Genomic DNA, 13579 nt, shown 5'->3' with positions numbered 1-13579 from the left:
TGTGTTACACCACACTGCACTAATGGCAATGGCATTCTTAAACTGTCTGAACCAATGAGGAGTTACATGCTGTTTGAGCTTCTTTTTTGTTTTTGTAAACTGTATTAAACTCCCCTGAAATTAAAAGCGTAAATCATTTTTAGAGCTGTATCCTGGTATTTTTTGTCCACTGAGAAACCAGAAAGGCTTCCTGCTAGAGTTAACTTGATACATAATTTAAAGTTGTGAGCAAATTGTTTGTAAAGGCAGACACCATCACACATCCTGAACAACACAACAGGGCCTCTGCTAACATTTGAGCACACCAGACAAGACTTCTAGTCATGTCTGTTAAGGTCGTCTTTTTTTACAGCTACTCATTCACTCTCATTGGAAAATGCAGAATACAGCTAGCAAACACCAGGTAATCTATTCTTAGTGTGTGTCACAGAATCATCTTGAACACCTTTTGTTATACTTTTTTAGGAGTAAACATAGCTACTGTACATATAGCAGCTCTTTGCAGCTAAATGCTAACATCAGCATGCTAACATATTAAGACGTTACTGTTTACCATGTTCACTGGTAGTTTAGCGTTTTAGCATGCTGACGTTTGTGAATTGGCTAATCGCAAATTACAGCTGCAGATTGCGGGAATGGAATCTTTACAGAAACATTTAGTAATAAACCAAATTGTTGGTTAAATGTTTTACTTGATGTTGTTGCTAAATGACTGAAAATCAGCAAATGTATGACAATCCATCCTGAGGGTTACAAGAATCTTTACTAAAGTGTCATGATTGCCGAGATGTTTAAGTGTGGGTTGTGTTTATTGTGCAGAACAACAACAACAGGATGAAATTGCTAGCATTCCAGCCACACCGCTAGTATGTGATCAAAAACGTTATTGGAACATCTTGCCAAAGGACTACAGTTGAAAATTAGCCTGCTGGCTAACACTGGCACGTTTACAGAAATGTTGATCAATGTGCACTGTCCTTTAAAAAATAAATAAATGAAATGAAATGAAAATGTTGCATACATATTTCTATTAAAAACATTGCACTGCTAAGGCCATATATTATGCTATTGTTGTGGTTAGGCTTCTACCAGAAGTACTTGACCAAAGTGATACTTGAACCTTTAAAATGTTGCTGATGAAAAAGGGACAGCTTGCACTTCATGAGTCAGAAGGGCCGAAGAGATTTCCCCCCAGGGCCTTGTTTCTGAAGTTAATAAAAGAGAGCCGCCAACCTATCCGTCCTTCCCTCAAATAGTTTGTGTGCCGGCCTCCCATAAAATGTGTGTGAATATGTATAACATCATTTAAGAAGTTATCAGGGAGAACAGCTTAGGGTTAAGCAATATGAATATCTAAAATGTGTTTGGCTCAAAGTATTCCTCTTACTAGTTATCATGTTCTATTCTTAATTTATCCTGGATGTCTGACCATGATCAAATGTCCTGTTTCTAAATCTAAAAACCACCCCTAAAGTTTATTTAATCCTCTTACTCAACAATATTCTGATCGAGAAGTTAAGGACAAGCAAACCAGAATGGTGCCAAATACCTGTAACAGGCTTTCTGCAGCCCCCTTTTTGGATCATTTAGGATCCTTGGCTTTAATCCAAAGTCCAAACAACTTTCTTGCTCTCTAATCTGATATCACATTGAAAGTATTTCACAGAATGTGTCCATGTAATTTCTCATCACTGTGTTATGAAGACTTAGGCGTCGATTTACAAAATGAGCCGGTCCGTGGTTCATTTTCAGCAGTCATGTTTCACCACTCATGTCATGTCTACACTGCAGTTCATTTTATATTATAGCTGGTGGTTTGTCTCAGTTTGGTGTGTCATAACGAAATGAGTTCGATAGAAAAGAGACATGAAGGTGTAAGCTAAAAGTGGTAAAATGTGCAGTGAAGCCAGCCTTACTATTTGAAGATCTCCAACCAAAAGATATCATTGTCATTTACTGAGGTAAAGTCAGGCCATCATACATGGGAGATTTACATTACTTTAATAAACTGAATTTACACTTTAAAGTTCCCCTCAACTCATTAATGTGTGTTTCATATTGTCACTTTACTTGGATTTTTGAGCTCCAATGTTCAGAATGATGTATGAGCAGAGTGGAAAACCAGACATGCATCCTCTTTCTCAAGCAATTTTAAAGTCCCTGCAAATGGATATGTAGCGATATTGTATAGAGATGAATGAAAAGCGCTCACTATATGGTAGGCATCTTAAACACTCTCATATGTCCCAACAATTGTCTGACATATTTAGCAAACAAACAGACAAACTGGGCCCCCTTCGACCTGATAAAAAAAACAAATAATGGTCAAAACCTAATCAGCCCATCGATCTGCTCTCAATGATCCAGAATAGAAGCCTTCTGAGTTAAAATTTATAACGCAAGACGAGTCCTTGGGGCTTCTCTTCATGCCGGATACACTTCCTTTACTGGCCATTATAATGAGCCTTTAAGTAGCGTAGCGACTGTAAATCTGCTGTGCCAGGATTGCACTGCCCTGGTCTGACTGGACCTCACCTCACTAAATCTCACATCCAGAACCAGAGGATAATTTATTGTCTTCTCCTGAGCGCACTTTCCAAAACAGTGTGAAGTCAGCAAATTATTGCAAGTCATTGTGATTGTCAGCTAACTGTTGATGGGAAGAGAATTAGGCCTGGATCTTTGTATTGACATCTGTGCTCAGATATGTCTGGGTTGTTTTATAGAGGATGCTGTGAGGACAGGAACCTTTCTCTGGCATGTGACTATAGTGACTGGGCTCGTATTACATTAAAACAGTATAACATTTCTAGTTTAAGTCTGTAGAAGATCCTCTGATATGGTTTTTAATCATTTATTGGAGGAAACACAGGTCTGCATGTTTGAATTGTTTTGTGTTTCTTCTGAGGGTAAATACTGAATCCAAACACACTCATACTCAACCATTTATTGGGTGTGTGGGGGGAAAAGAGGTCAGAGAAATACATAAGTCATACATAATGCACTGATTGTATATTATCCTTTTACTTTCCCAATATTCAGGCACGTCTTCACGAAGTGCACAAGTATTCTATATCAACAAAAATCAACCACTTTCCGTGTCAATTCTTAAAACACAGCTATAAAAGGTTCAGTGGCATATTAGTCACAAGTTACCTTCTATCTAAAACAGCTACTGAGGTAGTGTGCACTCACATTAGACAAACACAGACCGGGTGCAGGTGCTGAGGACTCGCTGGAGAGAGCAGTGCGCCAGGGCAGGCTGTGCGCTTTGGCAGAGCGTAAAGACCCCAGGGAGGAACCTCAGAGAATTTCATGGGACGGATTGCTGTAAAGTTACCACACCACGGAGCAACAGATATCGCTATTCGGTCAATTGTCTCTTTCTCATACATCAGCACCGTGCTGGTTAAGTGTCCAAACCTTGAGCGTGTATCATTCCGGCATGCCCGAGAGGAGGAGCGCGGAACACCGCAGCTTTGAGCCTTCATCCCCGAGAACTCCCGCGGAGCAGATGGTGCCGAAAAAATGACTCGTGTTCTCCCCATCCTCGCGTACTTCTTCACTGTGATTCACTGTAAGTGTGTGTTTCTTTACCTTGTGTGTCCCAAACTACTTTTTTGCTTGTATCTGTTTGTCAGCTTCGAATGTGTTTTTGGTGAAAGTGCTTCTGTTTGGAGAAGTGTTTCTTTCAGTGTCCCGAAGTCAAATTGCAGCTCTTTATTTGGATTTATGTTACGTTTTCAGTACAGTGGCTCAGTTGTGTAGCTTGAACGATATATGCATACACTGTACCACACATGTCTTACGTTATTGTTTAATGCGTAACAGGAACTTAACATATTTAAAATTATATTATTTATCAAAAAACATGCATGGGTAGCATGTATGTATTTCAAAAAAGTGTTTCACTAGGGGCAATGTGATTATCAGTCATGCCATACAATGTGGCCTGTAGTCATCAAACCAATGGCAAGTGCAGGGTCACATGCACTTTGCCTCTACAACATGTACCCATTAAAAGTGAACACGTTTTTAGAATCAGCTTCATCAGATCAGAGTTTCTTGACTAAATCAATGGGACTCCAAGTTTACTTAGCAATTTGTCTCACAGGTCATTGCAATAAAAAGGGTCCCCCATATTGACAGTCCAATTTGACATTTAAGTAGTGAACCCTGTTGTGTGTCACAGAAAACAATGTCTTCTACATCTGCTTTTTTTCTCCAATTAAAAGAGAGCAATGAAAGAAAAGATGCCCAATCTTATTACCCTGATAATGGTTTCACTAGGGTTGTGATACAAAGTGGATGAAATTAGCATTTATACTTTGTACCTGACTCAACCTTTGCCCCATGTCTTGCTTCATTCACCCTGTTCATTATGCTCCTGGGTTTCAAACCGTAATACATTTTTGTAGAATAATGTTTTTCAGTGTGCTGTGCAGAGTGACCTTATCAACTCCACAACAGCTGACTGTACCATTAACATGCCTGACCTCACTCTCAATCAACATAATGTCAACAGAACACTTATAAGGCGCTGCACATATACACATTTAACCGAAACACACACACACACACACACACACACACACACACACACACACACACACACACACACACACACACACACACACACACACATACACACACATCCCGGCGGCAGTCCACACAGCAGGTAATCACAAGTTTGGGTGGTTTGACAGTGTCCTGTACCTCTGGGGAGGGCAGAGCTTGTTTCTCCCAGGTCTCCGAGGGCTTTGACAACACACCATCTGTGGAGTGCTGTGGAGATCCCACTGTATTGGATGGGATCTGAGCCAAGTGACTGACAAAGGCACAGTCATGGCAGCCTGCACTGACCCATGCGGCCAGACTGACAGCACACCACACCCTGCAAATCCCCGGGAGTCTGTGTGCTGATAATGGCACACACAGTTTGATACTGCACAACAGGAGAGGCAATGGAAGTCGAACATTGTTCCTTCTTGTGCGCTGCAGCCTCACATAGCTTGAAAAAAAAAGGCATATGTGCTGATCCTCTGGGGTTCTGCAGCCATGAATATCACTCTGCAGCCATGAATATCACTCTGCTAAGTATTGACAACAGTAGCAGTTCTTCTTCAGCGGGGCCCATCAGTATCAGTCCCACCTCATTGGAGAGCTTCCCCCAGGAAAGCCGACTCAGCTACTTCAGACCATGTGGGGGCATTAATAACCTGCTGCATGCAAAGAAAATGGAAGAGCTACTGCTACATGTTTTCATTTGGCTCCAAATGAGAAGCACTGATCATCAGTTTCAATCAGGCTTGTCTTCACCCCTGAGGTGGGCTTCATTTATCAGAGTTGAAGGGAATAGGAGTCCCAAGTGTGGTTACTCTTAGCCTATTCTCACTGTAGAGATGCGTGCAGTGGTTTGGTTTTGGGCAAAAGCAAAACGATTTGAATGCTTTGAAAAATATCTGCACTCATCCCAAATGGAATTACTTTTTGCGAAATGACGTTCATTATATTTCAGTGTAATTTCCACAACACAGCCATCCCTGGCTTCCTCAATCGGCAGTGGCTGTTTCCCTTAAGACTTTATGTGCGGTTCGTAAGAGGAAGAACATTTCTTTATTAAACAAATGTGTTCTCTTCCTCTTTGTGGTGTTTCAGTGTTTTATCAAAGAGGCAGGTATATGACATTTATATTAGTATTATATTTTAATAAGGTAGTGGCAAAACAGGAAGTAGTAGAGTGTGAGTCGTGGACAAACAGTTAAAGAATTCAGTTTTCCTGATGCCTTCTTGCTCAAGTCTCTAGTTTCAAATCTTTTTTGATGCAGCTTGATGTTCTTTTTGTAAATAAATGTTCCATTTTGAGTAAAATAGATAGAGCACGGAATAGTTAAGTGTGTGTCAATCTTTTGAACTACAGGTTGCTACCACAGTTTGTGTTATCGATTTGACTGTTGCCCATATTTTCATCTTTGAACTGTATTGCTTTCACTATGTGCTTCAGTTCTTTAAAGTCTATTTTGGTCTCCTTTTAAAGTTATCGTTTAGTGTTCGGATGTACTTAGTTCTACTCTCTTGTCATGTCTGGTTCTAAAAAAAACTAAATGGCAAACGTTGAGCTTTAAAACCGAATTCCGCAAACAAATATCCAGGTGACTACATCCATTTCTTGTATACGTTCTGGGTTTCATCCTCCGCCTTCTGAGGGAGTCGTGGCTAGAGGATCGGATAGTCCTATATAAATCAAAATGTGGCATATTTGCTTAAACAACAATGGACATTACATTTTCAGAGAATAATACTCTCTCTCAATGGACAACTAGGTCCAATTTTCCAAGGTCCAATTGGTTTGGCTTGATACGGATGTTTGGGATGTGAAAACATCTGTATAAACATAATCACATGAAAAAATGTGTTACCAGGTACCAGCAGTGCTGACTCAGAGGAGCGTCTCATGAACTGGTTGCTGGGAAAGGATCGCTACAATCTGCTCATCCGCCCGGCTGTCAACAGGAGCGAGAGAGTCCCAGTGAAGCTGCAGGTCTCTCTGGCTCAGCTCATCAGTGTGGTAATGCACTAAATACTACTTCTACCCATCCTGTGTGTGTGAGAGATGACAAAGCGAGAGACAGAAAAAGAAAGACAGAGTGAAAGAAAGAGGATGCCACAAAGCTCTGAGAGCAGTTAATTACAGACCAGCCTGTGCAGAGAGGCCGTAGCTCTGAATGGATGGATGAAGAGGAGGATGGATGTGGTCAGCTGTGAGCTCAGCCTCTGTCATGTCCAGATTGAAACTTCAGCACATTGGATTAAAAGCGGCCATAAAGCTGTTTTAGCCACAGTGATAGAGGCTCTCCTCTGATTTACAGCGGAGGATCCTCCCAGCTGCCGACCAAGGCAGCAAGACTCATTCACAGCCTCACTTTATGACTTTGCATTGTACCCATGGAGTAATTGCCATTTGGTATGGTACACATATTGGATGTGTATGGCATGGCTGTGTGATAACAATGCCACCAACATGCATGTTAAGAAGCAATCTAAGATGAGATAAGGATTTAAATTCAGTTGTTTTTGACGATGACAGTAAGCAGCAAGGTTCATCAACTCTGTCCTGAACATCTGATCACTTTTAATTGGCATTTAAACTAGGAGACAAAAAGGAGCTGTTTAGATCCTGTGTGCAATCAAGATACAATTAATTCTGTGTACAAAAACTGGTGATTGGTTCACCAGCAGAGGCTTCCTCCTTCCCTTGGTCCTTCATTTCTATGATGAATTTCTCATAATATAACAATAATCTGCACAATTTCATCCAATGGTTTATATTGTGGGCTGCAATTTGGTGTAAAAAACTACAAATAAGAGCATTTTTGGTTTATTTGATATTTTCTGAACATTTTCTGTGGTAAAGTATCATGATCAATGATTCCTTTGGACGGACTTTAAACTGCGTGTCATTTAACACTCCAGATAGTGTACATACAGGCAAAAGTGGATATTGTCCCATCGTTTAACCATTTAGCTGTTCTACTCGGTTATCCAATACGTTTAGCTAACCTTTACAAGCTATGAAAATAAAGTAAAATATGTATTACTTTTGGATAACATCTTTTGACTTCTCTGCTCGCCTCTATCTAGTTTGCCAACTAGTCTAGTCACGGCTTTAGGGTCAGCTAATATGCAGTTATATTTCAATTTGAAACTTTAACTGTAACTGTGCATGAAAATATTTCCTCAAACTTCTACCTCATTTGTACATTTCCAGAATGAAAGAGAGCAGATCATGACCACAAATGTCTGGCTCACTCAGGTAAGTGTGATAAACCTCATACTCTCAGTCAGACCACTCAGTGTCTTGTTAAATGTCCTTCGCCCTGAACTTGAATTAAACCATATCCACTTTCCTCTCTGCATGGAACAAACTGCTCCTATAATTGTGCTCCAAACACATTTCACTGATAATCAAGCATGTAATTAGAAAAGAGCTGGTCTTAAATACGTGTCTGAATTTGGACTTGACAGCAGCCCTTTCTTCCTCTCCAGCACTGGGTGGACTACAGGTTATCATGGGACCCTGCGAAGTACGAAGGTATCGACAAGCTGCGCATTCCCTCCAGACACATCTGGCTTCCAGATATTGTCCTGTACAACAAGTAAGCACCACTGAATTACAGAGAGATGTTACACTTCTATAAGATTACATTTACATTTTTGGATAGGGGATGGGAAACTCTTTTTGATAGCAAGGGCTCTGGTCACCATCATTTCCCAAATGATTCTCTGAAGCCTCTAAAGAGTTTATATATGATTGAAGGTTTTAGTCTTTCCTCTTTTGATTTTGGTTTTGATATTGATTTTACTGTCCTTGGCCGTAGGAAATAAAAAGGTTCAGTATGAGTAGCTCGCCTCTTATCTGCACTTTAATGCGATTGCAGGGTTGATTACACAGGCCTCGGAGATTGATTTAAAAAGCTCTTTAAAGTTTTTCCTCCTTCTTCCTCCTCTCATAGCGCTGATGGCACCTATGAGGTAACAGTCTTCACCAATGCCATTGTACTCTTCAATGGCAGCATCAACTGGCTTCCTCCGGCCATCTACAAAAGTGCCTGTAAGATCGAGGTCAAGCATTTTCCCTTCGACCAGCAGAACTGCACACTCAAGTTTCGCTCGTGGACGTATGATCACACGGAAATCGACTTGATCCTGAAGTCTGAGGTGGCTAGTATGGATGATTTTACACCCAGTGGGGAGTGGGATATCCTGGCGCTGCCGGGCAGACGGACTGTCAACCCTCTGGATCCCACCTATGTGGACCTCACGTATGACTTCATTATTAAGAGGAAGCCCCTTTTCTACACCATAAACCTCATAATTCCTTGCGTTTTGATCACCTCTCTGGCCATTCTGGTCTTCTATCTCCCCTCAGACTGCGGGGAGAAGATGACCCTCTGCATCTCCGTGCTTCTGGCTCTCACTGTGTTCTTGCTTTTGATCTCAAAGATCGTTCCTCCCACCTCATTGGATGTGCCACTGATCGGCAAATACCTGATGTTCACCATGGTGCTCGTGACCTTCTCCATCATCACAAGTGTTTGCGTGCTGAACGTCCACCATCGCTCCCCCAGCACCCACACCATGCCTTCCTGGGTCAAGCTGATATTCCTCATCAAACTGCCTGCTTTACTCTTCATGAGACGCCCTCAAAATAACTCTGCACGCCAGAGACTTCGCCAGCAGCGGTGTCTACGGGCGAGGAGATCCATTTTGGGCTTAGGATACCCTGTCCCAGCCAAAACAGGTATCACAATGTCGAACTCTGCCCTGCTGTCTTCCGACTCTGCCTTCTCTACACCCGGACACAAAACTGTAGTTCCTCCGCTGGGCTACAGCTACTCCAACAGGAAGGGGGATTCACGTCCAAATGATTACCTTCCCAGTAGTTTTACTTCTACCGAGGACTTCCAGCCAAAAAGCAACTCAGAATGGGCCGCTAATGTCCAGGAGGCGGTGAACGGGGTGCGCTTTGTGGCTGAGCACATGATGGGAGATGATGATGATCAGAGTGTATGTATACACATCTCAACTTTTCATTGCATGTATATACAATCCTGCAGTGAAACACTTGTGCTACTTAATCATTTAATATATCAAATGTAGGCTATTTTACATGTTTAGTTGCTTCTTAAACATATCACTAAACAAAAACATCAACATGTGAAAATTGGCTATGCTAATCTGCTCATTTTATATTGAGTATACACAAACTGTCAATGTTCAAGATACATTTTGGGTGTTGTAAGCATCCGATTTCAGGCCAGAAAGAAGCATGCATGGAATAAATGAGATAAAACTGCAATGCTAAATTGGCGTAATACTCTTAGAGTCGGAGCAGTAAGGCTAGTTATTGTAGCTTAGTGTCAACACCAAAGCAGCAGGAAGTAGCTAGCTTTATCATCTGCAAGGACCACCTTCGATTAGATGCTCCTTTATTGAATCTATCTTATGTGTTTAATCCTTGTACAAACATTACAGTAAAATTCACAAGGGTTTTCTTTGAAGCTATGTCCTGTCACTCTTTCAGCCTCAGCAAGTTGTGGATAAAAAATCTAAGTGCTTTAATCTTTTTAGTGGATAATTCCAGCAATCTGGCTCCATCATCAGTGCCTTCCTGTTTCCAATAAACTGGATCAAAGGTGTTGGTATAACGCTGTACATTATGTGACCCCACTGTTAACTACCACTAACGTTAAGTACTGGATGTGACCTAACAAATTGAACGCAGACTTTTGGTCATCAATCCTTTTCTCTGAAAAATCAATGAAAGAAGGAGGGAACCAGGAATGAGAAATTACTTGATTTAAAAACTACCAAGGTCAGCAGCGAAAATGGGATGAGTAGCTTCTTTTAGTGTAGGCAAGCAATAAGGAAAAACCTTACAAAAATATGACTTAAATATGTCCCCAGTCAGCATCCTAAAACCAAGGAAACCTGTACTAAGCAATATTATTCTTGGTATGAATGGATATAATGATGTGTAAAAAGGGTTTTACAGGTTGTTTGGATGCAAAGAACCTTGTTTCAGAAACAGATTCCCTCTCAAACTCATCACTTGTTCATTCACACAACTGCACATAGGCATTCATTGAAGTGTATGGCAGGCTGAATCAGGATTATTTGATCAAATCTCCACTCTGCATTGCTGCTGGTTTATTATAACAAATGTCTGTGACTACAACATGTACACTGTCTAATTTACATTCAATTTCTCTCTATTCGCAGGTGATAGATGACTGGAAGTATGTGGCCATGGTGGTGGATCGTATGTTCCTGTGGATCTTTGTGATAGTGTGTGTGGTGGGCACCCTAGGCTTATTTCTGCAGCCTGTCTTCCAGACTCAGATTGTCCCCAACCAACAGCCCAGCTCAGAGGCTCCTCGCATATGATGAACCACGAAAAATACGGGGCGAGTTTTAACCATTTTATCTTTTTCAGCAATCAAGAAATTAGATTCGGGTACTGTCAGTATTTTAGGTGTTTACTTAAAGCCTGTACCCTATGGTGAGATGCAAACTCATTGTGTACTTCAGACAAGAGACATTATATTTTTGCAAGATAAAAACGTCAAATGACTTCTTATAATCAGAGCTAAATGGTCAACAGCACACAATAGCTGGTGGAAATTGTACATCCTTCAAGTGGTATCAGAATTGATTTCCTTTTATGTCTACAAAGGACAACTGCAGACCTGGATTGATTTAAGGTTTCACCCCATGAAGTATGCTGAAAAATTACAGAAATATACCCAATATGTCTGATAAGTGATTAACATCTGTCAGCAAGATGTTGGGGCAACTGTGACTCTGGAGGAAGAGTGGTCGTCTACTATCAGAGGGACAGTAGTTCAATGCCCCGCCGCTGCAGTCAACGTAACGATGTGTCCTCGGGCAACCTACTTAACCCCATATTGCTCCAGATGGCATGGCCAGCACTGTGTGAGTGTGTATGGATTTTAGTTTCCCTAAGCAGGTGGACCTTGTTTGGCAGCCTATGCCTCTGTATGATTGCTGACTTGTATTTAAAGCGCCGTGAGGGGTCGCAACGACTGGAAAGCGTTATATAAATGCAGTCCATTTACCATTTCCCTATTATGTGCTAAGCTTGTATAACCATGTCATTGGAATGTGATATGTGATTAAAGAATGAGTAATGTCCTCTTTCAGTTTGATTAAATGTATGTAATCTCCAATAAAGTATTAAAATGGTTAGGGTCTTGCCAAAGGGCTAAGTTAATCTGTGTTACTGGTGATAAAGTGTGTCCCTTAGCGCCAACACGTTTGCTGAAGATGTGCCAATTAGAACATTTCATCACACAGATAAGACAGCCGTTCACTTGAGATGTGAGAGTGTGTGACCAGGCAAAAAATAATGTTGATACAACAAAACTGTCAGGACTGCAGCTAATCTAGACCACATTGTCTTGAGGCTAAGAGCTTTTGCCAAAGTTAAAGACGCAACCCTGACATGTGCCCTTAATCACAGCACATCTTAAAATATCTGTAGAATGGCCTGCAGCACCAATGTTGTAATGATTCACTTAAATGAAGTAATGTCTAAAAATGTAATAATCTTTGCCCTCCAGCTGATTTAAATTGTAAAAAGCCAATAATATAATATTGTTATCAACCCTTTTGACTAAGAGGACATAGAGGGTTTCATAGAGAGTTATTGTGACATTTCACTTCCACTTCTTGAATGTGTAACTATATCTTTACCTTTGCAGATTTAATCAGATTTTGAAATTAAAAAAATCTAAATCCTGGACAAATAGACCAATTAGCATAGTAATGGGCGGGTTCATTTCCCATTGGGATTTTACTTTAATGCAGGGGTGTCCAAACTACAGCCCGCGGGCCAAATGAGGCACACAGGCCTTTTTGAATCAGTCCTCAGCAAATTCTAAAAGTATAATGGAATACGGCCCACAAATTAAACTTTTGCTTGTCTTATATTGTACTTCTCAAATATATATGTTAAAATATATGACACAGTATTCATGTGTTAATAAGCCCAATGTTCAAGTAATTTCAGTCAACAAATCTTAGTTGAAAAAAAAAAGCCCAATAACTTATTTCTATAACAAGCTTGAAATGTCACCTTCATATTGACTGTTATTATCAGCAATCTGAGGCTTCTGTTTTAAGGAATGAGCTGCCAACAAAATAAATGAAACCCTAAAGAGAGACGGGATGTCGGCTGTTTTTTCCTTCGTGCATTATTCACGTATATTTGATCTGTTTTGCTAACTTATAACTTAACTTTTGAGGCAAATATTCCCCTCTATAAGTGACCCAGCTCTCCGTATATTTTTCTGTACGTGGCCCTTGGTGAAAAAACTTTGGACACCCCTGGTTTAATGCATCAATCACAAATTCTATTAGATTTTCAAACACATTGTCAAATGTTTGTGATTTCAGTAGCATGACACTATCAGTATTGTGAATGTTGTATACCTGCACCCTTTTATAAACCCTTTTTTATTACACGCATAAAAGGTCTTGCCTTATCGGTAACATTTTAGTATCATATAGAAAAATATGATTACAATAAAGTTCAATTTCTTACATTTTAAAATCCAAATAAATGCAAATTCTATTACATTTTCAGGCACTGCAATAATAAAAAAAAACCTGCAAAATGGTGTTAAAGTGTATTCATTCCAGACACGGTGATCTCATGGAAATTAGTGTGTTTTTCTCCACAAGAGGTATTATCTGTTACAAACAGAAACGAACATGCAGGCAATTGCAGGCACACGAATAAATGATGCTTCACAACAAAACAAACAAAAACGCAATGACTTGATCCGTGCTGAAGCAAACGCTCACTAACACACAACCTCAATAAACTGTGCTGAGTGGGCTGGTTTGAGATACTGCAGACTGTTCCTTCTTTTGAGGGACAGCAATCAACATCTTTGTTAATGCTTTTCCTTAATCTCTCTTTACAGTTTTTAGCATTGTTCAGGGATTTCTCATCCATCTTTTAGCTTCCTGTCATTAATGGAGAGAGACATTG

At 40.4% G+C, this 13579-nt stretch overlaps 1 protein-coding gene across 1 annotated transcript; it reads left to right on the top strand.

Annotated features, from left to right (window-relative positions):
* Positions 1-3265: 3265 nt before the first annotated feature.
* chrnb4 (cholinergic receptor, nicotinic, beta 4 (neuronal)) lies at positions 3266-11716 on the top strand. The gene is given in 7 exon segments (XM_063882616.1): positions 3266-3503; positions 3506-3577; positions 6423-6568; positions 7769-7813; positions 8047-8156; positions 8514-9567; positions 10783-11716. Coding segments are annotated over 7 exon segments (1650 nt in total). The 5' UTR covers positions 3266-3445; the 3' UTR covers positions 10948-11716.
* The last annotated feature ends 1863 nt before the right edge of the window (positions 11717-13579 follow it).

Source organism: Eleginops maclovinus, chromosome 4, assembly GCF_036324505.1.
Source record: "Eleginops maclovinus isolate JMC-PN-2008 ecotype Puerto Natales chromosome 4, JC_Emac_rtc_rv5, whole genome shotgun sequence".
NCBI lineage: Eukaryota > Metazoa > Chordata > Actinopteri > Perciformes > Eleginopidae > Eleginops > Eleginops maclovinus.
Note: the sequence above shows the minus strand (reverse complement) of the source record. Positions and strands in the feature narration are given on the sequence as shown.